The 27723-nt window shown below is 32.9% G+C and overlaps 1 protein-coding gene and 1 pseudogene across 1 annotated transcript; both read left to right on the forward strand.

Moving 5' to 3' along the window:
• Positions 1-6991: 6991 nt before the first annotated feature.
• LOC122599289 (serine/threonine-protein phosphatase PP1) lies at positions 6992-11729 on the forward strand. The gene is made up of 4 exons (XM_043771779.1): positions 6992-7557; positions 9257-9816; positions 10370-10582; positions 11513-11729. Exons 1-4 carry the CDS (start codon positions 7380-7382, stop codon positions 11525-11527), a joined length of 966 nt encoding a protein of 321 aa, XP_043627714.1. The 5' UTR covers positions 6992-7379; the 3' UTR covers positions 11528-11729.
• Positions 11730-14342: 2613 nt separating this feature from the next.
• LOC122601790 lies at positions 14343-22616 on the forward strand (annotated as a pseudogene).
• Positions 22617-27723: the final 5107 nt, after the last annotated feature.

Here is a 27723-nt window from a genome sequence, read left to right on the forward strand (position 1 = left end):
GAGAGATTTTGAGGTGTTCAGATATTTTGTTTGAAAGTGTGATTATATATAGGAGGGATGGTGATGTTTATCTCTGAAGTTTTGTATATTGGTACTCCTTTTGTTTTTATAAGTGACAGATTTGGTCCTTACTTGTTTTAGTGAGTTTATTAATTAGACTTGTGAATTATATGACGCCTGGTATCCCGACTATATTTTTGGTAACCCGATCAGACTATTAATGACAGGGAGCCCGTTTTTACTCTATCAGATTTGCCATTACAGACAAGGGGGCCCACACTATTTTGGAGCGATATGGTCGAGATACCAAAAATTTGGGTCGGGATAAACCAGGCGGAATTATATTGCTCATCAAATATGTACAATAATCAACAAAAGAGATTTGGACAGGCCCAAAACTCAAACTAAAGACAATGCCAAATGCAACTAAACAGAACACAAAGAACAATAACAAACCTTATACAACTCACTCTCATGCAAAAACAGACTCAATACAACAAAACAATAATACACAAAAATTCAAAATATGTTAGAATGGGACTAAGTAGCTTCATCTTGCACAATTCACTATTTCCATTCGCACACATATTCCAAATTTTTGGTAGACAAACCAACAAAAATCAATCCACCACAAGCCTGCAGTTCATCCATCTCAACCTCCATTGAGCTCCAATATTAATAATATTCTTAGTCTGCTTTACTCTGATGGATAGAAGTTGATTTCTAATACTATCCTTGATGAGATTGCATAGATTCTCTTCATTTCTTTCCTTCTCTTGAAAAATTCTAAAGTTTCTTTCCTGCCAAATATAATAAACAGCAGCAGCAAGCATAATTTTGTTGATAACAATTCCAATATTATTATGCTCTTTAATCCTAATAATCTCCTGCAATATATCCTGCATAGCATTATAGGCTCTCATAGCCCATCTGAATCTCCTTAAATTGTGCCAAATATCTGCAGAGAACTTGCACTTAAAAAAATAAGTGCTCATGACTTTCATTTTCAGTCTTACAGAACACACATTTCCCATCAGTACACTCCATTTAGCAATTCTATCTCTAGTTTGCAGTTTTCCTTGAACTACAAGCCAAAGAACAAAAGCATGCCTAGGATTAAATTACTTAAACCAAACCACATCCTTCCACTCAACATTTGGCCAGTTATATTTCAGGTCCTCCCAAGTCTGCTTGGTAGAAAAATCCACCTGCAGGTTATTTTTATTAATCTAAATAACTTGATCTTCCTTATCCCTTTGCAAAGTAGGGGGGTTATTCTTTGCAAAGTACTAAATTTTCACATTTTCACCCCACCCATCAGGCCACAACCACTCCCCCTCATTAATCATAGAATTCAATCTAGTATCAACATCCAATCTAGCATCATACAAGGCTCTTTTAGTAAGTTTGACAACCGATAAAAAGTGATTGTTACGGGTTTAACAGTTTGATAAAACCTGTTAATTAATATATGATATTCAGATACTTTAAGGCTCTTAAAAAGAATCGATAGCCTGTTCGGGTTAAAAAATCAAAATTGATACAAATCAATATTATTCAAATTTCAAGAAAATATATATGTAATTATCTTATCTTAGTTTTTAAAATTTAATCCTATTTCAGATATTTAAACACATACTTAGTAAATTTTAATTGTATATAACAAATTTTCAGATATTCTCAATTTTTACCATTTATTTTTTATTTTGTTGCACTTTAAATTAAAAATAAAAAGTAAAAAAGTAAAGAAGAAGTAGAGTGTAAACATGAGATATGGTATATTCGATTACTTATTTACTTTTTCTCTTTTTATATTTGTGTTCAAACATGATTGTACTTGTGATCTATTTCTTGGAAATGTATTATTAGATGAGTACTCGTATAAGATTAAGCAACAAGATTTGGAGTTGAAATGTGATTGTATATTGCACTTGGTGCTTTTATTAGCAAAGTTGAAAAATGGTTTTAGTAAAGAGGGAAAAAAGCGTCACGATTTGGATTACTCCTTTTTGGTGATATGATAACTTAATCTCTAAGACATTTCAAGAAATAGTATCGTATCATCACTACAAACAATATTGCATTTGTTCACACTTTTAGGTGAATGTGAACAAATTAAAAATTTTGTTACGCTTTTTAGTGTGTAGAAATATATTGAATTAAAAGTGTATGAAAATTTCGACACTAAAAAGTGTGTAGAATAAAAGTTCACACTTTTTAGTGTGAACTTTCATAATTATTTTGTTACACCTCATTTGTTCACGGTGATTTTTTTAGTTACCGTGGATAAATGGAGTGTGACAAAATAATTACGAAAGTTAACACTAAAAAGTGTGAACTTTTATTTCTAACACTTTTTAATGTGGAGAAATTTTCCACACACTTTTAATTTAATATATTTTTACACACTAAAAAATGTGACAAAACTTTTAATTTGTTAATACTCACCTAAAAGTGTAAACAAATGAAAGATGATTTGTAATGAATATACTATAAAAACTTGTTTTATACCTTGTCTATATTACTGGAAATAATTCCTTAACTCCTTTCATTATCAATTGGGTATATCATATATATGTCAGTACTTGTGGGAAGGAATAAAAGAAGGTCTGGGATTCATTCAAATATCAAGTGGTAGAGTATAATGAGTATCATCATCAGTACTGTAACTATCGAAAAATGATGAGGTGATACGTTGCATTAGTCATAGAATAGGAGGGTGAAAGTGTTATTTTGCTGTGTTTATTTCTGCGTTGAGTGGGTCCTCTTCGATTAGTCCAATTAAGGTTAGACGGTCAATGCCGAATTTGACCCCGTCCAAGTCTCCAAGCTTTGTTCTTACTTTGTTGCATTTGGTGCGACTCTGTTTGTGAGTATATATTTTATCTTTCTACTAATTATTATTTTATGAGAAATGATACATATAATTTTCAGGCTATATCTAAACATAGTTATGTTATATGTATAAGATATTGTAGTTTGAATTAAAAGATGGTTATGTATAATGTGCAACCTAACATATATTAATTTTGACACGAAACATGTTAACACGACACGACCCGACCTGTTTTTAACAGGTTTCGTGTTTAATCTTAACAGGTTTCGTGTTTTAACAGGTCCGGATCTGTTAAGACCTGTTAAAATTTATATTAATAATATAATATTAAGGGATAAGATTTATCCACTTATTGTTTCATTTTAGATAATCAGCTCTCCACCTAATTCATACCCCTTTCTCTCACAATCTCACATGCATAGAAAAAAGATGAAAAAGTAAGCAAAAACAGATTTCCAATTTCGATCTCCAAGTCCCCCTCTCTTTTTCTTTTCTACAAATCGTGGATCTTGGTTATCCCTTTCTACAAATCGTGGATCTTGGTACTAGTTGGTAGCTTTTTTTTGGCAATATCTAAGATATTGTTAATTATTATATTTATATTATTATATTTTTCTTTTGCTGTGTGAATGTCTTTGTTGGTGCAAAAGGAGAAGGCACAAGATTCGAATAAAAGAAAATCAAGTGATTATGTAGTTTGAAATTGAAATATATGAGTTTATGGTGTTGCTTCACTATTATTGCTATCTGATGTTGTTATGTGCTTGAAATCAAGCAATTTTCTATCGGAATGATTACGTGCTTCATTTGTCTGACTTTTATAAAAATATGAAATGTATGTTATCAGGTTCTTAACAGGTTTGTTGACAGGTGTACATGTTAATTTTTGTGTCGTGTTCATGTCTAGAAAAAATGACATGAATGCTTAACCGGTCGTGTTCGTGTTGAATTTAATAGGTCCGTGTCTTAAGAGGTTCGTGTCTTAACGGGTTTCGTGTTATGCCAGCCTTACATATATAGCTTTGAAGACTATGTTTAGTATTTCTTTTATTATATTACATATAATCTAAATTTTAATATTAGTGTCTTCTTTGATTCAAATGGCATTTGTTTTACTCGTTTATTTTTTATTTTTTTTTTTCCAAATGAAATCTATATAAATGGATTATGTTTAGAATCTTTTATGTTATTATATGAGAGCTAATATATAAAGGGGGAGGGGTGGGTGAAATTCTACTTGATAAAATACATAGGGTGAGTTCATATGTTTATTGTCACAATATATGGTTATATTCGCAACAACAAAAGTAATAATCCATGGAATTATTTATATTAACCAAATAAATATAAAAAATATTACATACTCGTCTTTTGTGTTTATACTTTGGATACTATCTCTATCTTTAAGTTTTTGTTTCTTTCACATCATTAATTTCTCTCCATCTCATATGCACTCATCTTTCTATATCTTTCATAATATCAGGTCCAGGTTTTGCGCGATCCATTTGTTTAGTTCAATTATCACTACTGGAAGTACACTTTATTTTAATTTGAAAAATAAAAAAGAAGAGAAATGAAATGTGGGATGCCCATTTCATTTTTTATCTTATTTAAAAGGGGATGGTGTAGCAAATGGTTTCATCTTCCATTACTCTCTAAGAAGACTTTGGATTATGCTTATAGATGTGTCATAGGGTGCTCAACTGTTCATCATTGCATCTTGAGGTGACATTATTAGGTATAAATCACTTCAAAGTTCAAACCAACTTTAGCTAAATTCGAGTCGTGATTTGGACGAGTATTTGAACTCATATTGAGATTACAAAAAGGCTTGAACGTATCGGTCAGGTTCAAGCACAACCATGAGGGAAATATGCTTTCTTTGATTTAACTATAATCATGTCAAAGATTTATTTTAGGTGTAGCCCATATTTACATAGTTGTTTAAGCCGATTTTGTCTTAAAAAAAGTATTTTGAGATCGATAAAGTTTGGTTCGAATAATGCGAACTCGAGCTTGACAAAAATATCTGATAAAAACTCGATCGTTAATAGTTTTAAGTTGAAATAAAAAACATGTGAAGACCCATTTAACAATTTTAAGTATTATCTATTTCCTTACATTTATTATATTCTATATTGATATTTTATTATTGTTTCAAAATTTAAATGTTGGTCGTAGTATAACAATAAAGGTTTAGATTTTTAGTTATTATAAATTATCATTAATAAACAACTCACAAATACTTTTGCTATGAAAAAACGAGTATTTTAATTCCGGATGTTGCCTCACGAGAAATAACGATGCATAAAACGCATATCGTATATAAGGGCGTATATATACCTAGTGATGAACGTACAATACAAAAAAAAGTTTACCACACAATCGACAAAAATGGATGTAAGAAACAATTTAAATATGTAGTTGTAGCCAAAACACTACATGTCCTCTTGGTTAGATCATCCGGTTGTTAGAATCAATTTATAAAAGGAAATATAAATAAAAAGAAAAAGCATTAATGCCAAAAAAAATGTTTAATCAATTTTATTTTCATAAATATAAATAATGTAATGTAATGATAATCTACATACGTAAACAATAATTTACGTATGCAAGTTATAAAAAAAAAGCAATAATTCACATATTTTATAATCTAGTTCTCAATCTTTCTTCTTTATTTTAAATATACAGATGATGATGATGATATTGATTTAACCTAATGGAATTATGGTGGTGGTGTTGATAAAATGTAAAATTGGAGTTATTACAAAATGTATTGAAAAATTAAAAGAAGTAAAAAGTTGGGAAAAAAAAGTTGTTGTAAAGTTAGTGGTCAAACTTGAAAAACAAAAAGTTTATGGTAAATGAAAGTTTGTGATGAAATTGTGGTAAAATTGAAAAACATGAATAATTTATGATAAATTAAAAAAATCTACTTTAGCTAAGGCTACCTTAAATGTTATACATATAATGTTGTGATAAGAAACGTTCAATTTTTCGTGCTCTTGCTATAGGTAAACGATTTTTTTTAGTTCAATTCGGATAATAGCTATAACATCTTGAAGTTCTTTGTAATGTTGCAAAATTTGCTTAGGCTCTTGTGTAGCGTCACTGGTGGTGTAAACAAGACAAGACAGTTCATGAGCTATCTGAAACCGAGTCGTAAATTATTTGAAATCAACTCGGTCGAGTCGAGTCAAGCTCGAAAGTGTCGATTCATAAGGTGAACTCAAGTTTGAAAATAAAGGCTCGGTCCAACTCGAGTTGAGTTTCGGGTTTTATAATCGAGTCGAGCTCGAACTTAACACTGTGTTAGCTTAACTCGGCTCGATTACACCTCTAAGCATCACAATGTTCTTCGCCAACTATCCGAGATTGTAATATAGTTGACATTAAAATCTAAAGAATCTACCTTCAAATTAAGAAGCTCATATTAAAATACTTTCAGGTCGCGTTTGTTTCACAAAATTTGATGTAATATGATGGAATTGGAATTGAATTTCATTTCTTAGTGCATTTAGTTGTTCAAAGAAGGAAGAATCTCATTCCGTAGGAATATAAACATTCCATCATTTGATGGAAGAAGGAATCTCATTCTTTCCGTCACTTGAATTCTCAAAAAATCAAAAATATTTCGTCAAATTTTATTCCTTCAGATTCTAATTCATTCGAAAGATTTTATTCATTTAAAAAACATTATGTGAACCAAACGCGCCCTAGTCTTTCAATTCCAGAATTAGCCGAAATTATCATTAAAAAAACTTATTTATTTATCATCCAAAAAATGTACTACCAATTCCCACTAAACTTGTCCACTTTTTAATTTTTAAAGTCAAACTTTACAAACTTTGACCATAAATATTTTTGTTTGTCTTATATAATATTTGATGAAAGTTATATGAATTGATTGTGTTTTAAATGTGTGTTTCATTTATATAACTTTCATCAACTATTATGTAACATAAATAAAAATATTTATGATCAAAATGCATAAAATTTGATTTTGAAAATTAAAAAGTGGACAAGTTTAATGGGAAGAAGGGATTATAAATTATAGTTAGAACTCGTGTCTCGTGTAGTATACCTTCCAAGAAAAATAAGATAACCAGATTGGGCTTCTTTTTTTATTTTTGTCTTTTTATTTTTTTGCCCTCAGCAGACGGACTTTTTAATTCTAGCTAGGTCTTCTTTTCCCTTCTTCCCACCCCTCCATCAGTCTCTATCCGTTCAAACGACCGCCGTAACCAATATATAAATATCTATACAAAACAATAATAACAATACTAAATCATAATAACCACACCGTCTATTATATTTTCTCAAACAAATGCTGAAATGCAATCATCTTTGCCTTTAATTATCATCAGAAATATAACAACTAAACACCACACGCGCGCACACACTTAATTAATCAATCAATCAATTAATTAATTAAATAATCAATCAAATTAAAGAATTAATTAAAAGTGTAGTAAACACGGTAGGGTTTTGAAAAAGAATTCACATACATATTTGAAAAGAAAAAGGTAGGGATTGTTAAGAAATGGAAGAAGCGACAGTAGATGAGATAATAAGGAAGCTAATGGATGCAAAGGGAGGACGTGTACCGAAACAAGCGCAGATTACGGAAACCGAGATACGGCAGCTGTGTGCTGCTGCTAAAGACGTTTTTCTCAGTCAGCCTAATTTGCTTGAACTTGAAGCTCCTATTAAGATTTGTGGTACTACTCTTTCTTTCCTTCTTTACATTCCCTTTTATATATATACATACATACATATATATATATATTACTTTTCATTATATATATATATATATAGGTGTTATTTATATACTTATAATAATAATAATAATAATAATAATAATAATAATAATAATAATAATAATAATAATAATGTGTTGGCTATGTCTCTAGTGCATATGATTGAAAGTTTTGAACCTAATATGTTTGTAGAAATTCGAAACATTTTGGAATGCGAGTTAGGCCGGCTCGACTTTCCCTGTATATGAATCCGTATCGGATTTTTTTCTTGGAAGGAAAACTAATATTTGTTTATGAATACTATTTTTCGTGCTGCGGATTTGTTTTACTGATGCTAATAGTCTTATAAGTCGTTTCGTATGATGGTTACTGCTACAGTATTATCTCTGCGGTTATAAGTTTATCGTGACATTTGGGTATAAGAAAGTATATATTGTGGGACTGATGGTAAATGAGATTAAAGGAAGGGGTTGTGTAGACCAGATGCAGTGCAACTATGTTGTCGGTCTTTGTCAGTTAGTCTGCATTGGTCAATGCTATTACTTCACATTGGCGAACCCACGTTAGTATTTTTCACAATGATATGGGTTTTTTTTTTTTATCTTACAAGCTAAATCTTGGGGTCATTGTCAGTTGTATATTTTTGTAGAGTGTACACATAAGCTGATCTTCTGCGAGTAGATGCATATTTTCTGTATTCTGATTAAAATATAAAAATCACTACAACACCGTGGAGCAGCATGCTCGCTATTTTTGTTATCAATGTGCAGCTGTCGACTAAGGTTCAACCTTTATCCAGGTGTAAGCTCCAGTTATGCATTTTGTGTGCATTCTACTATTTAGAGAGAGAGGGTAGAAAGAACAGAGCCGATGAGGCCATGCATCACCTTTATTAAATGAAACCCGTCTCTTGACGACCTAAGGTGTTATGCTAGATGAGGTTTGGAATTTTAAGTATTCCCTTATAAAATATGTTGGAACTATGAGGTTGTCATGAAGGTGTTTATGATGATTAACCGCTGATTGTTTCAAGTGTCATAAACTGGAGGTATATAGATAGTTACTGGACACGGAATAAAACTTATTATGTTTCGAAAATGACACGGGGATTCTTAACTATTTTCAAAAATGTCAATGATATGGACAAGTTATTGTAAGAATCAAGCTAGGTTTCCTATGCATTCAGAGATAAGAAAGTTGATTTCTAGTAACGTGGTTAGTTTAAATGTAATGTTATTATATAATTTTTCATCATCCGGTTTTCAGGTTAGTTGTGGAATGCTCTTTTTCTTTCTGTAGTTAGCTTTGTATAAGGGTATTACTAGGTCAAACAAGTATATATCATGCATTTGTCTCTACTCCCATCTTCTCCGTTTCCCAATGTTTTCTTACTGTATGTTAGGCACATCATGATCTACCAGTAAATATTCATCAACAATTACTCAGACTTTTTGCACAAGTATGGTTTATTGTACCCCTTTCCCCGCTTATTATCTTTATGCTGCTGATTGTTATGCATCATTTTGGTGTTTTCCACCAGTGTAATGATCATTGTGAAAACTGTTGGTGTTTTTCCTTCCAACTTGATTTTATTCTTTGTAGTGCAAAGAATTCATAGTTGCTATTCTATCGGGATGGTCTCATGAATATTACTTTTTAGGTGACATCCATGGACAGTATTCTGACCTGTTACGGTTGTTTGAGTACGGTGGGTACCCTCCAGAGTCAAATTACTTATTTTTGGGAGATTATGTTGATCGTGGTAAACAGAGCATAGAAACAATATGCCTTCTCCTCGCTTACAAGATAAAATACAAGGAAAACTTCTTTCTTCTCAGGGGAAACCATGAGTGTGCTTCCATCAATCGCATATATGGCTTCTATGATGAATGCAAAAGAAGGTTCAATGTCCGTCTTTGGAAGACATTTACTGAGTGCTTCAACTGCTTGCCTGTCTCTGCTCTTATTGATGAGAAGATACTTTGTATGCATGGAGGACTGTCTCCTGACTTAAAAAACCTGGACCAGATTCGAAATATAGCCCGTCCTGTTGATGTGCCAGATCAGGGACTTCTTTGTGATTTGTTATGGGCTGATCCTGATAGAGATCTGGAAGGGTGGGGTGAGAATGACAGAGGCGTGTCATATACATTTGGGGCTGACAAGGTTGCGGAATTTCTTGAGAAGCATGATCTTGATCTTATTTGCAGAGCTCACCAGGTACAGGATCATTTTCTTTTTCAATCCGTTGTCATATAAATTATTCTGTTTCTTGTTATTATAAGTGGCTGTTTTGACCCATTTACTTATGAATGAGTAATTTGAGTTGTGTGTATCTCAAAAGAAATCCGTAAATGCAAGTGACAGGCTAACATGGTTTGTTTTGGCTGTAAATGGTGGGAATGTCCACCATGGATATTGTTTATAATATGTGTTTTTTTTAATTAATGAAACAAATTTGTATTAAAAAAGAAAAAGAGAAAGTGACAGGCCAACAATTGCCAACTTATAATTTTGAATGCATCCAACCTACAAATTCTATTATCGAACAATTTAGATTTATCATGGTAATAAAATTGTTAACAAACAAGATTAATAGTTACAAACCATTTTAGAGAATGGACAGAAGAGTGCATGGATCACCTTTCCTGGCTCATTTTGACCCGTACAAAGAATGACATTTTCAATTGGTTGCACAACCCACACATTTGCCACCTCCAGTTTTATCGCTCTATGAAATTTGTAGCTTACTCATCTTTGTTATGCTTTTAAGGTTGTGGAAGATGGGTATGAGTTTTTTGCGAACCGGCAGCTGGTAACCATATTCTCAGCCCCAAACTACTGCGGTGAGTTTGACAATGCTGGTGCAATGATGAGCGTGGATGATACATTGACCTGTTCTTTTCAAATTCTCAAAGCTTCAGAAAAGAAAGGGAAGTTTGACTTTGGCAACAGTATGTTGAGACCAGGAACTCCACCACACAAGGTAACTGGGGTTCTTTTGTTCTAAATAAACATGATCTCTTTGGTGTCAGTACATCAATCTATGTTGATTTTTAGGTATTTTATCACTATTATAATTCCACTTTGTTAACATTTGCTTTTGTGACTATATTGTGGAACATTCGCTATAGCTGGTCATTATGACATTGTCTAGCTATAGAATCCCAAGATTCTTGAAACGGAATCTATGTAAATATGCATACTAAGTTTTTTTTGGTTGACCTTTGACTACTAGACTGACCCAACTTCTGCGGGCCTAATACCTTCATCATGAAGGATCAAAGTTTACATAACAGTAATCACAGGGATAAGAAATGTTAACTTTGTCTAGCTATAGAATCCCAAGATTCTTGAAATTGAATCTATGTAAATATGCAGACTAAGTTTTTTTTGGTTAACCTTTGACTACTAGACTGCATAACCCAACTTCTGCGGACTGCGGGCCTAATACCTTCAGGTTTTGAGCATGAGATAAAATCATTAAGGATTAAAGTTTACATGACAGTAATCACAGGGATAAGATTTTTTAACTTTGTATCCTCGTTGTTAAGCTGTATGTCTTTGCTGGTACTTTTTTCTACAAATTTTTTTTTTTTTTTTGTATTTTTATAGTTCATGAATTTAGTAGTAGTACAAATACAGTGAAGGAAGACTACCCCCTCTGCCCCTCATATAAATCAAAGCCATACAAGAAAAGGAAAGATGAAAAAACTATCATAGTTGATTCTTATAATGGCGTATTGGTATCCAGGTCACCTTTTCAGGCTAGGGATTCTGTAGGATTCCAAATGCATAAAATGTGAAATACGTGTATGCATGCTTACATTATATAGAATATATGTTGTTTTAATCTGTATAATGATTTCTATTCTGTCGGAAACTGATTTCATACTTGTCCACGTTTCTGTTTCAGGGTGGAAAAAGATGATTGTTTTTCACAGAAACTGCCGTAAGTCTTAAAGATCAAGTACTGCACGGTACTATCACTGAAGCTGGAGTCATATGCATCTGCATCCCAAGGTTTTTATTAATGTAAAATGATAAGTTATATCTAATTCTTGAACAATTGTTGAAGGACCCCCTTGTTTTTCATTGGTGCCTTTTCAATGTGAAAGATTTTGTTCCTAGCATTCCTATATGTTTTTACTTTTTGAGGTATCTTGGGTTAATGCCAAGCTGACCCCTCTTTTTAAAGTGGTCAAAGTTTGGTTCTAAATTGGTCCCCTCCATAGGCACCAGAAATGCCCCTTAATAGTGGTTATTTTTAAGTTTTTATGTGACAATAATATTATGCGGTTCCTGGTTTTAAAAGGCCATTACACGTGTTCCATCTAGGGACCATTGAAGGATTCCACGAGGTGGTTATGAAGGTTGTGTAAGTCATATTGTTAGTATGGTAGCAGATGTTGCGACTCTTTCAACGCATTAAAGGCAAGGGAATCACCAGACACTTGGTAAATAAGTTAGTTTGATGTATGAGCTGAGCAAGATGACTGGAGATTTGGAGTCCATGACATGGTTGTTGCGAATGAATATGCATAATTGTATATTAAAACCTTTAGGTAAGAAATCTAACCTGGGTAAAATCCCTTTACCCGAACCTTAAGGTAAGATAATCAATATGGTTTTGGCCTCTGCTTGGTTTGTTGTGTAATCCATAAGATCGGGTATTGCATGTTGTTGTACCGAGGCCAAAGTAACAAGATAGTTTGCCAATCTACTGAAAGGTTCGGATGAAATGCCATCCGTAAGGTTGTGATGAAAAGCATCTTGAATCTTGATACCATGTCACAAGTCAAACTTAATTTCATACTCGGAGGATATTGAGCTTATGTATATAATGGGTTCTTAAGTCTAGAATGAGGGATAACCTTTTATTTTAAAAGACAAATTAATACTTACATTCACACATAATTCATAATCGTATGGTCGATGTGTTAGCGACACACAAGTTATGGCTAAAAAGTCACCCACTGTTTCTATTTCCAAATATCATCATCCTTGTGATATTGAACAATGAATACTGATTGTTCAAACCTATTTACTTGACCACCATCAAGGTGGTTTAGTCGTTAAGGAACTTGATATCCTTAGAGTGGTAGGAGTGGATGCGGGGAAGTGATTGGGGCCGACTCACCCCGCGCGGGAACACCGCCACCAGCGGGTTGGGGTGGGGAAAAGTGGACAGAATTTGGGGTTGGTTCACCGAAGAGAGAGAAACCAATATGAGACCCAATTGCAGGAAAAACAATGTACTAAAGGTGGCCACATGGCCTTTTGACCGTTCCCAACCTAGCCATCTCTTTTTAAAAGTTTAATTTTTTTTTTCAAAAATCTCACCCATCTCTTTCATATATATACAAACACTTTTTTTTAAACACACAACACTTCAACTTCAAAACCTATCACTTTTATAAAAAATAAACACTTCATTTTTATAAAAAAAATCATTTACTGAACTATCTATGGATGGCAATGCCTTTTTAGTTTCGTTGTTTTAATATTTCATTTGAATAATTGTTAAACTTATTTTTCCAAGTATTAATTATGTACTTTTTTAATTATTAATAAATGTTTTTTTATGTTTTAAAATTATAGAATAAAAATAAATGGAAATAAAAAGATGATGTGAAAATTGGGGTTGGGGTGAGTAGCGCCACCCATTTTGGGGTGAATTAGGGAAGTCTGAGGTGGAAGGTTTTTATTGAAAGATGATGATGTGAAAATCTGGGGAAGGTTGGGGAAGTGGTAACCACTCCCACCCTCCTTACAAAGTTTCAAAATATCATATAAAAGCTCAAATATATCTGATAAAAGCTCGATTGTTGATACATTTAAAAAGACGTAACTTCTTCATGTTCTTTCATTTAACGTAACAAACTAATGAACAAATAACTAAACATGAAATTATGTTTATGTTAGTTTGCTTTTCGTCCACAGATAAGCACAAACGAACGTAAACGAACACGAATGAAGCAGTCATTAATATAACTAAAAGCTTTATAATGTCAATTAAACATTATAAAATATTCAATTTTCTCAAATTGATAATAAGCTAAAATTAAATTTTGATTGTAATATTATCAAATGAATACAAATGCATGAATATAAGAACAAAATGTTAATGAACAAACTATCACTAATTACATACAAATAATCATTATATTAACAAACCAGAAAGAATATATATAAGAAAAATGATAAATTCTTTCAAAACTATAAAAAAGTGAAATATGGTATCCACTAATTCTTTTTCTTAATTTTACCCTTGATTTTACCACATGTTATCATCTCATTGTTTGAAAAAATTTTAGACTATTTAGTTAGAAACATTAATTATTTTCCATAAATATATGTTTATCAATTTTTTTGTTAGTCTAAAAACTTTTCATCTCAATTAATCAAACATTCGTTTTTAGTGTAAACAGTTAACAAATGTAAAAGTGACCCGCCAAAAGAGTATTAGGATCAGACAAAAACATATTTTGAAATACTTTCCCAAAAAGGATTTGGAGTTTTGGACACGACGGAGTTGTACAGGTCCTATATTCGTGCAAACTGCAAAAAGCAGCGCGTGTTCACCATATCAGAATGGCCCCCACCACCACCACCATTACCTCCAAGCAATATTACATTTATACCCTTTTTTATATCATTCTCTCATCTATCTTTTGTAGTACTAAAAACTTCATTTCAGCTTATACAAATTTATCCGATTAATAGTGGTGGCCGGACGGACGGACATGGGAACCGTACAACCGCCGAACGGCAACTCCATCAGCATTTCCGTTGCCATTGGTCGGATATTTGCTCATGTTCGTAACTTAAGAATTCATAGTAATAACAAGAATGACTTCTGCAATCTCTGCCTCTCTCTTTCTAGGTTCTTTTTTCACATTTTCCTTTCAAAAAATATATATATATATATATATTTATATCATATATATTATCTGTCCTGTAATAAATGTCCACGTTACAATTATCGTTCGTCTTATAATAATTGTCCACCTTAGTCGCAAAATAATTGTACATATTCACTTTCAAGTTTCAATCGTTCAAAATGTTTACAAAAAGTAAAGGTAACATATTATTGGTAGCCAATGATGTCTAGCCTAGTTGGTTGGACGTACTTCCGGTTTTACCCGGGTCTTGAGTTCAATCCTTTGGAATGACAAATCTTGGGTTTTCTCTATGAATACTTGTAACGGCTCATAGTCAATATCTGGTACGTGTAAGACTTCACCATTATACGGTATACGGTCAGACTGGTTTCAAGATGTCGTATACCGGCTGAATGTTCGAAAGAAAAAAAATATATCATTGGTCAACGTAATGCGTATGTGGCTGGTGACTTATTTGAGGTTATACTGATTTATTTTGGAACAAAATTTGAAAGTATGATGATTTGTATATAAATTAATGTTTTATATATTTAATTGCGACCTAGTTCAACTTTATTGTTTTATGGGTATGCCCCTAATGGTCATCTGTGGAACCAAATTTGAAAGTATAGCGAGCAGGCAGTAATTCATTTGTTATATATTTGGATAACTGTAAATTTTGGTTGTTTTTCTATACTTAAACTCGAGATAATAATACTGTGTTGGTTAGTACTTAATTTGCGCCTTGATTTCACATGTGTGTATCGTTTTACATGCATAGGGTCCGTCTACACCCAGCCACGAATTCGGCAAAAACACCTACTTCTTGGCAAGTATTCCATTATACGCCAGTATTAATGCTTTGACCAGAAAAGTCAAAGTATCATACGGGAAGTATCAATGTATACTCCCCGTATGATGGGTGTTTGGGTGTTTATGCCGAATTGGGGTGTTCCTATAGCAGGACCAACATATGCATATTGCCACGCATTTGTATTGTATATGTAATAATTGCATATCCCATGAACTGTTGTAGTGTTGTCAGATGTAAGTATGTGTAACTTTGGATACTTGAACCCGTGATATATACCGGCCAGGACTTCCTCACACATTTTTTTTTCTCGTAAAAAATCATTTTTCGTGCATATGATACTTATTCTTAAAGATCTGTTAATGTTGTTATAGAAGTTAAAGACTTGGGTATTTGTCTATTTGATACACAACTATGCTTTTGAGTCTCAGTTTAAACTAGTTTAGCATCAACATTTTTGATTCACTTTACCATTTATCAATGTCCATTGGTTTTTTTTCCGACACTTCTACACTTGATATTTTATCATATGAATATTGGGCCATTGGGTTTGTGGTGTATTTTTATTATGGTTTTTCATCAATGTCGTCTGTCCTATACTTATGTCATTAAAAGTGGGCATTGATCTTCTTAGTGATCTATGTGTTCCATCACATTGTTGTATTCTAATCGCTGATTTAGTGAGTAGTTGTTATAACTAACTAGATTTACATTGACTATAACAGAAGTATTGACTATGCTGTCAGTAACAATGAAATTCCCGACAGAGCTTCAGATTTACCCGTTTTGTTGAAGCAGGTAATGGATCTCTCTCATGTGTTCTATCCCTCAGTGAAAAGATAATATTCAAGAAGGTCTATATATTTTTAACGAATGTTCATTTACGTATGCGTGTAAGCTCCAAACACTTACAATAATTGAATGTTAAAAGCTATTTAGATAAGGTGCCCATTTTGAAGGTGCCAGCGATACTTTTTAAGTGAATTTTGTCTTGCATGATAACCGTTGTTTTCTTTTTGAAAATGCTTAAGCTTAACAAACATTGTTCTCTTTTACTTAATCTGGTTGTATATTGGAGTTAGCCCCTGATCTTATAGCAACAAATCGATGAGACATGTAATGCGAGTTTGGCTGACTCCATTTTGTACTTCAAGATTAGTGATAATACTTTCATGTTATGCCTTTTGTAGATTTTTGTATCAAATTTACATGATTTATGTAGTTGGATTAGTTTTCCCTTCGTATACTATAGGAAAGCCGTATTGCTGATGACTTATACTACGATCTTGCTACTATTTTATCCCTTAAAACACAAATTACTGACAACATTAATGGCTTAGGTATGTCAATGGACCGATGATACAAAATCACGTGCAGCTATCATGGTGTTGATGAGCTCTCTAAAGGTGCTCTTTTTCTCTATTCCTTTCATAAGTTATTTCAGGCAGCAAAGGGTGTGCATGAGCCAATGAAAGACATTCATGTGATTTAATTTACATATTATCATTCCTGGACTTTATAACTCAGCTTGAATTTTCAGATTAATGTTTGTATCTTATTGGTGATGTCCTTTTCATATCCTGGAGTTACTATATCTTGTTTTCAACAGGGTGCATGTAAAAATGGATGGTTTAGTGAGAGGGATAATGAAGAACTTTATATTCTTAGGAATGAGGTTCGAAAATGGTTTTTATCTTCATTGATTTTATGTTTTTTTTTTTCCATTTTTTGTGGCGCATTCTGTGATAAAGTGTACTCTACTGTGATTGTAGATAGCTACCACTTTCTGCAGCGTTAGAGATATGAACTCAGATGAGAGCAACATTCTTCACAGCATCGCAGCAGTTATGTCAAGGTATTTATGATATACTACTGGGTGTTTTCTTATTTGTTTATATTCTGAATATTGGGTGTATAGTATGTTGTTTAATTCGACTTCTATCCTATCCATTCAGGTTCTATCCCAGAATGAAGATGGGTGAAATACTTACGTTTGTTAACACTATGGTACTGTTGTTCTATTTCACTTGCAATGATTTTATCTTGTAGATATATGTATTGATTATCATTATGTCTTATATTGTAGCCTGGATGTGGTGCGTATGTGAAAGATTTCCATGTTAAAAAGAATGTGAAATTTTCTGAGGATGAAATAGTAAGAATTCTTATCTGGATGCTTTTGTTTACTGCTTATTTGCTGATACATGTATAATAAAACTTGATATATGACAATTTTTTATTTTATTTTAATGAGGGAAGTACCTCAATTTTTTTTATGATAGTTGAGTCATCTCTATTACGTTCTGAAAAGATATTGTCTTAATAATCATGTTTAGTCACCACTTGGTAGCGGTAATTTACTGCTGCATAGCATCACCATAACTGGGACGGAACAAACTTGATCTCAGCGGGGTCACCTGTCACCATTCATTATTTTCACTAAGTTACCCTTCTACAATGTTAATTGTTGTCCAAATAAAAAACTTAAAGAATTTTTTCAAAGTAATGAAAAAAAGGTCGGGACATTCTTTTCTTCAATTTAATTTTTTTTTGTTGTATTTACTTTTATATATGAATTTCTTAATAGTGGTGTTAGTCAATGATAAAGTAGATGCTTTTTCTTTACTTAGCAATGACGATCTGTTTGATGCTATGCACAAAAGAAGTTATGATCATGTGATATATTGCTCAGTTATATTTGTGTCAAGTTTTTTTTGATGTTGAGTGAAGATTATAATGACCATTGGCTGGCTCAGTCACTGACAGTAGCCGTCCTTTTGTTTCATCAACGATGCACATGTTATTCTTTTGCGCTTAGTTTTCTTCTGTACTTTTTCTTTCTGTTCTTTTGACTTCGCTGCAGTATCTATTTGTTGCTCAAGCGGATAATACAGAGACATCCTCATGCATTATAAGTCCCCAGCATGCCAAGTATATATCTATACTAACACCCTTATGTCATCAAGCACACATGCATTAATGGTGGTCTGACCAATAATTGTTTTGTCCAATTGCCAGCTTTTTGTTGAACGGAAAACCAGTGGATACGGCTTGTGGTTATAAGGTTTGTATACTTCAGTTGATTAGGGTACTAGAGGTTGTAAATTGGGCGAGTCGGGAAAGGGGTAACATGGTGAAATTGATAATTTTTTTATACGGGTTGAAATTGGGTTTGGCTGACCAAACACACTTTATGTTTAATTTTTTGAATTTATTGTATAATAAAGCTGGATCAATTATGAGTACTAGGAGTATAAATTTCAGTAACAATTTATCTTTTTAAATTAAATGGCTTAGGAAGATTTGTGCATCATAAATGCACTTTGGACGACCTTCAACCTGTTTGACTCATTTGACCAGTTGCTATATATGTATGCAGTCCTTGTGCCCCATTTTGATTTTGTGGATTTTCTGACATGTTTCTATTTCTAATATATCTCTATCAGGATCCAGGACCACAGATTCCAACACTTGTAACACATATGGTTAAGTATGGAACCAACTTGTTTCAAGTCTTGGGCTTGTTTAAAGGTATTTATCTAACACATTGCCCCTTTTCCTAACACAGTTTACATGCTTGATTAATGCATCTTAAAATGTTTGAAATCTTTGTTAGGTAAATATATTATAGTTGTCGCCTTCATGAGTAAGGTCTCAAATGCAAGCTGTTCTGCACTTCCAGATTATACGCCACCAACTGCAGCTGCATCTGATGCAGGTATACTCTTATAACGTATGATGAAATTGCATATGTTTGTTTGCTGCTCTTATCCATACGCCTTTTTGTTGTTTTTTAGAAAACGATATAATCGAAGGGCCATCTACAATATCACTAAATTGCCCTATAAGGTATGACCTAGTAATTGCCAATTTAGCTCAATAGAACTAGCACTTTTTTCCTCATTATCACTTATATATGTCTTTGGATCCGTGTTTTTTATATACAGCTTCGGACGCATCAAGACACCTGTCAAAGGATATTTGTGCAAACATCTTCAAGTGAGTTTTTAGACTGTATCTTTCTCTAGTTCATTTAAGGATTGTCATAACCTTGGTTCTTTCTTCTAACAATCTAACTTATTTATGTATGTGCAGTGCTTTGATTTTGACAACTATGTGGGCATAAACTCAAGAAGACCGTCATGGCGATGTCCCCATTGTAGCCAATCTATCTGTTTCACTGACATCCGAATTGACCAGAGCATGGTTAAGGTAAGTAATCTTAGGACCCGTGTATGTACAGATGGCCATTTTGACCCATTCGTTATGTGTAGGCTGATCTGGGTTATGTCATCTCTGATGGAATGGGTAAAGTTATGAACTTAAAACGAAACCAATCAAGCAGGTCAAACAGGTTAGAAGTCGCAAATTGTATTGTAAACACATAAAATCTCCTCAATTTGTATATTCATAAAGTTAGATTATTATATATCATTGAAGTATATAATTCATAAATTCTGTATATGTGTTTAACGCCCCTATTAGTAATAAACATATACATTTACACATTTGGACAAAGGATATTGCAAGTCAACTCAATGTTGTCAATTTCAACCAGTAGAAAACTACAAAATTTATTTATTTTTGACATTTTGATTTGTTAACCATCCAACTCATTGTCTTTTGTCCACCTGTATGTGATCCATCTGTTAATTATTAATAAAGCAAATGATTCGTTCATAGGTTCTGGAAGAAGTAAGTGTGAATGTTTCTCAAGTGAAAATCTCTGTCGATGGCTCGTGGGAAGCTGTTTATGCCGGTGATGATCATACTGATACACCACAAGATAAATCACCTTCTCACCAAGAATCTACTACTTCCCTATGTGTGGGTGCAGATATTATGGACATTACAGGAAGGGAATATTATATGGACGCCAGTGATTCTCATCAAGAAAATGACAGAAAACCTTCTCCAGCAATTCTCATGAATAATGTACATAGAAGTATTGCACCTCTTATAGAGGATCCATTTTTGAGAATTCAATCACCGACCCATGCAAATGGGACATCCAATACAACACGTGATACATCTATGCCAGTGCCTCTATATACTATTCCGCAGGATCAAAGTCAAATTTCTGCTTCTAACAACATGCAGTTACCAATACATGCAACAGGGACATCGGATACCAAACCAAATGTCACTGGGATGGCACCTGTTACGAATACTGTTTCTAATGCTATTTCTCAGGGCCAAAGTCAGGTTTTTTCTTCCACTGATGTACAGTCACAACTGCATAACTCAAACAATTTGAGTAATGGATATGGTGGGAGGTACCCAAAGCCGGTCAGCCACATGACAAGAATTCCAGTTGCTGTTCAAGCACTTCCAGCTGTGACCTTCACAGAAGTGGTTAGTGGTTATTCACAACAACAATTTACTCCATCTCAAATGGATGCACATAAAAAAAAGAGTAAAATATCAGCTTCATCTTCCCAGAGAATGTGCCCACAGGTACAAATAATCGATTATCATCTTCATGGTTTTTTAATTTGTACTTATAGCTGTTCAAATTGGAGCTAGCAAGTTCAACTTGTGCTGATTGGAAAACGACTAGAAAGGGGTATTTTTTCCAAATTTTGCACAGTTTGACATGGGTTTGGGTTGACCATACACTTCTTGTTCAAAAGTTGCGAATTTCATACAGCTAGTTTATCAAATATAGTTACAAAAAGTATACTGTGTTAATATTTATTCATCTTTTTGTAGGATGTTTAATGCCTTAAAACTACTATTTTGACAACTTGCAACCAACTGAACCCATTTTACATGTTTCTTTTAAGCTATTTTCTGAATATTCTGCCCTAATTACTTGCTAAACAAAAGTTATATACCGGATTAACCCATAAGTGATTGGTTATTGGTAGTTGTCACCTCTAGGATCTTCTTCCTGGACTTGCACTGTTCCAAGATTATTGTTACACAGTTACACTCATTTTTTTAATATTCTCTTCAAGACCAAAATAAAAGTATTTGATGAAATCCAAGATAAATCAATTTCTCCTCTTAAAGCAACTCTTATGCTTTATAATTTTTATTTTAACTCCCATCTCCCATGTAGAACTGGGTGCATCAAGATCACTCACACGTTTCAAGTCAACCTTTTCAGCATTCTATTGCCCATCCAAGTCCAGCCCCAAAGTTGACTGCCTACCGGAATAAATCGCCTCATCCATTGGATCACTTAAACTCTCACCAACAGCAGTACTTAAACCAGATATCAAATTTGGTGCAACCACCTGCTAAGTTTTATGGAGTTCAGGAAGGATTAGTAAGCCCCACAAATGGTCTCACAAGTTACAAAGGTGCCCAGCACAATATTGATTCTGCTGCTCAACAAGCTTTTGGAGTCGAGAGCTGGGAACCACCTATTCCATCTCCCCTCCAGACCTCGGGATCATTTGTACCTGTGTCATCATCAGAACAACAAAGAGGTACGTCGTGGAAAGGGTTTATGGCGGGTTGGGCAAAAGTAAATCTCCTGTTATACTCTTTTATTTATTGAACTGTAAAAATTTGATGTGGTAAATATGATTACAAAAGTTATATTGCCAAGGTGATCTTGTTTCAAAAGAAAGGATTTAAAAGGTATCTAAATTTTAAACACCCTGACTTTCAGCCGGTTCAATCTGTTTCAATTTAAGCTAAATATTGGAGTTTTACCCGCAACGTATAAGCATACCCATTTATGCGTAAAGAGTCTAAATATCCACCTCTAATCATAACTAATGTGGAAAATTGGTGTTCTGTGCATCTCATATTCCATGGCACCATGTTCCAGGCCAAGCTCAAATGGTGTTAGAGGTGTTAGCTAATGACCCATCCGATCCATGCTGGCAACCAACTGGACGAATGCGTGGAAGCTTGTCTGGTCAAGCTTATTCAGATGCTCATAATCAGTTTATAATCCATCCAACTCAACCGCTCCAAGCTACTAGACCACTTGTTTTGAGCACACCCAGACCAACAATACCGCCCCATCTGCAAGCCTTAACAGGATATAACGTAAACGTTCATAATTAGCAAGACCCTGCAAGTGGTTTAGTGTTAGATGGTGGTGGCGGTGGCAGTGTTGCTGGAGTTTTTTTGTGTGTTAATTACTAATTAGGATGACACCTCGGTGAGAAGATAGAAGAGTATAGAGAAAGCATGGCCAATTTTGTATGTAGTGACTAGTGGCTGTGAAACTGCAGATTGTGGTTCAATTTATGCTCACGAACCGATCCTATAGAATAGTCGCTTTCGGGTAACAATTTCTTGTTAACATATTCTAAGTGATGTGCTCGCTGATATATATGACATTACTAAATATTTATAGGATACGAGATATCTGTTGCATTACAACTTGTGGTGCCTGGGTCAAAGGAATTCTTATCAGTTGGCTACTCTTCCATCATTGTGACATAAGCATGTTAATATTGTCTCAAAAGGCAAATTTCCTATCTGGAGTCCCAGAGTCCATAGCGGTTAGCTGAATTACCCTGAACACTTTTCCCTTATTCCTTGAGCATCATCGTGCATTCATATTCAAAAAGGCATAAATGAGGATAGTCATTCTTCGACTAACTGGTCAAAATTAAACAGGTAATATTATGAGGAGTAGGTCGACCTGATAATTTTTTTATCCATAATTTTAGTAAGTAAGTAACTCCTAGTGCCGTCTTTCACAGGTTTTGGGTCTCAATACCATCTTCGACAGTGTATGGGGGAGGTTGATATGTAGACAGTCTTACCCCAAGTAGAAAAGGACCTCCAGCCTTGCTGGGCATGAGGATCGAACCCATGACCTCTGTTTCCAGAGGCATGAGCTTCAACCATTGATCCAACCCAGTTAGTTTTTTTTTTTTTATCCATAATTTTCAACCATATATATGTGTGTTTAGTTTGATTAAAATAAATAAATTCATGTACAGTTTGGCAAGTATCTGATTTCAACCCATTTACCGTGTTTACTTTTGGGGAAAATTAGTTCCCAACTTTCTGTTACTTTTGGGGAAAATTAGAGATGTCATATGTGCCGTTACGAACTCCTATAAAGCTTTAAAAAGGTATGAATCCAACTCCAAGTTGGTGTTTCCTTTGATTTCCACCAGATTTTTTGCATGTCTAGCTTCCGTTGTCAGCTCGTTTTTCTCATCGAAATCACATGACTAAATTTATGAACCTTTTCGTGAATTTCAAATCACCCTTAAACAATGTTAACATTTATTTATGGAAAGTGATAAATGTACCATTGTTTTTATTCATCTACCACAATGTACAAGTTTTATAACTGATTGTACAAATCAGTAATACATATTGGTGGTAAATACATCAAATTTTGTGGTAGACGTATCACCTCTCTTTATTTATCCCCATCCCATTCTCACCCACATTTTCAAGTTTTAACTAGAGTGTTTGGACTGCTTGAGATGATAACTACAGGGCTACATATTTGATTTGGCTCGTGGATTGCGTTATTGATCCTTATTTTTAGAATTTCCATTAGAAACACCGATAAATATATCTCCGTGTCCTCATTTTTAGAATTGTCATTCGAAACACCGATAGATATATCTCCGTTTCATCTTTGAATTCACATTTATGTGACCATAACTAGAGAAATATTCATAGAAATATTGGTATTGGATAACCATCCGACCAAATCCGGATTTGGATTTTGAATCAATACTATGTCACATTCATGTCTTTAAGACCTTTTCCAATCCAAGCCTAATCCTCACCACATTAGTTTTTTTCTTTCTTAAAACACCTCTTCCTCACTTACTACCAATCACACCTCTTTCTCACATCTTCCTCCATTTTTCTCTCTCTCCAACAAACACCCAAAATTCTTACCCAACCCCACCATTCTCTTATCTTTTCTCGTCCACACTCATCGTCCGGTTGATGGCACGTGATGATTGAGACCTCCACGAGTTTGCAGCCAACCATGATGAGATCTCGAAGAGCTATGGAAGAGCTCACGATGAATGGATGGGAACGGCCTAAACATCCAAATAACATTATCTAGTAAATGTGATGATGAATACTTATAAATCATCCCAATTTAAACAATGGAGGTGGTGGCAATGGCAGTGGGCGTGTGGGTGCAAGCGATTTTAGTGGCAGTGGTGTCACTAAAAGCACGATGCGTTAAAAATGTAGATAATAATAATCACGGAGAACAAATAGAATTTAAATATTTTAAAAGTCTATACAAAACATGTTATGAAAATCATCATGTAAATTTTAAAAACTAATTATTAATACGTTAAAATTGTAATGATCTGTTTCATTAGATTGAATAGAATAGTAATAAAATAAAATAACCATGATTATGTATTGGACATTGTAATTGAATGAGTTTTTACCATTCTGTGTTGTGTTTGATTCTATAATTCACACGGAATGAAGATAGTGGGGAAAAAAACAAACCACCTAATAAAGGAGTTAATAGCTAGTTATTATAAAATGATATTGGGGTTGTGTAGAAGTTATAAAGTTATTAGTAAATATATTCTCGTAATATTAAATAAAATAAAAATAAGATTCCCTTAAAATGAGAATAATAGTTTTTTATCTATATAATTATTAAAATAGTAGGAATCCGAACGATTATAGAGCATCTTCAATTTAAAGCTAGCTTATAACATTGCCACATAGGATTAAATCATACATGGCATTCTCATATATTCTTTATAATATTTTAACTATAAATTTCTAAATATATATATAGGAAAAATTATGAAGTAAAATAAAAAAAGTAGGATTTTATTAAATGTTAAATATTTTTTTGGTAAATATATTTTCCCCCCTTATATAGATTTTGTACTATATTTTTTATAAAAACGGCATCTAGCTCTTGCTAAGAGATTTCCCAAGTGATAGTTAATGATTTGCTATTCCAAGTAAACATTTTACATCTATTTATACGACATAAAAATATTCATGACCAATTAATGTATTCAAATATTTAAAATTCATGAGATAATAAAACATGTTTCTAAAAAATCGTTATAGTAAATCTTTTTAAGTATATGTTTATGATATTTATTTAAATTAAATGATAAGATTAAGAAAAGAATTAAATAAATCATATTTGTCACTAAATTTTATGTGTCATCTCCATATTTATCTTTGCCAATAATTATCTTATATTTATGTATATCAAGTTCCATCTCTTTTGAATATGACGAAATTTTAACATACCCATATTTTGTTTTTGTCTAACGATGTACGATTTGTGAGATGAATTAGGTGAAATTTTATAATTTTAATAACTGAATGAAATTTGTCGTAAAAAATTTGTTTTCACGTTTTTTATAAAAATATTTCTCAAAATGAATAACTCCTATAGAGGTAATGTTTAAAATGTGACTTGATATATGTTCACAAAAATAACCAAACTAAAACCTTCATATATTAGTCTAATACTCATATGACATCCTACCAGATATTTCATACTAAGTATATAATTCTCCACTAAATAAAATGGTTGTATTAATAACTACAAAAGGGCCAAGGAATAATATATAATTTAACACGAAATACTTTTCAACGATCATTAATGTTTATATCTAGATTAATTTGTTGCAATTTTTTTTAACGACATTATGTTTATATTTAGATTAATTTTTTAAAATTTCTTTCACCATAATTTAAACGGTGTGTGGAGATCTTAAACAGTTACGCGCATCGCGCGGGTAATAAACCTAGTTTCATTATAAATATGTAAACACGCAAGTATTTTTCATTTAACTATAATGAATTATTCCATTTTATCTTTCATATATTATAAACCGAATAACGAAAGCAATCTAACAAAAATAATTGAAGTGATGTTTCAATCATTTTGGATGACATACGCCCCAAAGACAAATCGAAACGAAAAAAATAATAATGTCGAAATAGCATCACATTACCACTAAAGTCAAAAAGTCATTTAAAATGCGTTTTAGATGGATTATGGTTCAAGGTAGGGATGTGCATAACACTATTACCAATCCCAATATTAATGGTATCGATCCTGAAATTGGTCAACAGTAAGTGTCGATCCCGGTCTCATATGAATCAATTATGGGATTTTAATCTTTGTGTTCACCACTACTAATACATTGTCAAATCAAATAAATAAATGTTATATTTAATCTTTTTATTTGCTACTACTAGTATCATACATCATTTTACCAAAAGTAGTAACACATCAAATCAAATAAATAAATGTCATATTTAATCTTTGTATCTACCACTACCACAAATATACATCCTTTGACCAAAAGTAAACATTGAAACTTTTATAATTTGTTATTTTGGTATATGTATTTGAATGTGGAGATTAATGGTGGTTCAAAACTAGTTGGAGGTGAAAAATCAATGACATAACATTTAGTTAGTCAATTTTTTTTTTTGTACCTTTTTAAGTTTTTCTTTTTTATCCATTGAGTTTTCTTATACATTGATTTCATATAAGAGAAAGTATTCGCGCGTTGCAGCGGTGAGATGTTTGAGGTGATAGGTTATAGAGTGTGATATGTCATAGGAAGTGATAGGTGTGATAGTCAAATGCCTTAGCCGTACGGGCTCCGCCCCCGGATTTTAAAATTCGTCGAAAGTATATCGAATGACATTTCTAATGAAAGAGCATGAAATTTTAAGAACACCCGTATAATTTATATAATTTATCGATGTACGGTTTTTGAGATAAAAGATTTTGAATGAATTAGAGAAATAAAAAATTTTATGAATGAGAGGAAAAAAAATGAGTGGTTGATTTGAGGAGAGATGAAAATGAAAGTTGTGGGACATTGATGTATGGTACATCATGTATTATCATGTGTATATTGTCAAAATTGAAAGTTGAAATCTTATTTACTTTATAATATGGAAAATGATGAATCCTCCTAAACATTGGCCTAAAAATCCTCCTAAATCTTTAAGAATGTGACAAGTGGATTCCACTTACTCTTTTTCTTAATCCCCCCCTTGAATTTCTACATGTCATCATCCAATTAATTAAGAGAATTTTTTGGCTAATCAATTAGGAGGATTAATCATTCCCCTTATAATATAGTATAGATTATAATATAGTATAGATATATTCACTCCGTGTTTAAATTTTTTGTCAAATGTTAAAAATTCTTAAGAAATTTAAAAGTTACATTTTTTATCTATAAAATAAAATAGTAAAGATACATCTTAGATTAAGAGAAGTGGAGAGTTAAGGGAATGCCCCTCCTCCACTCCTTGCTTGACAAGTGTACATTACTCATCACAAGGGGCATTCCCCCGTTCCCTTGGGGTAGAGGAATGCCTCTAGGGGTATTACTTTTATTATATATATATATATATATATATATATATATATATTTGGAACTATCTGGGTTATAGCTCAGTGGTCACATGCCCCCCTAAAAAGCGACTTGATGGGAACACTACCTAGGTTCGAAT

The sequence above is a fragment of the Erigeron canadensis genome, chromosome 5, assembly GCF_010389155.1.
Source record: "Erigeron canadensis isolate Cc75 chromosome 5, C_canadensis_v1, whole genome shotgun sequence".
Lineage (NCBI taxonomy): Eukaryota > Viridiplantae > Streptophyta > Magnoliopsida > Asterales > Asteraceae > Erigeron > Erigeron canadensis.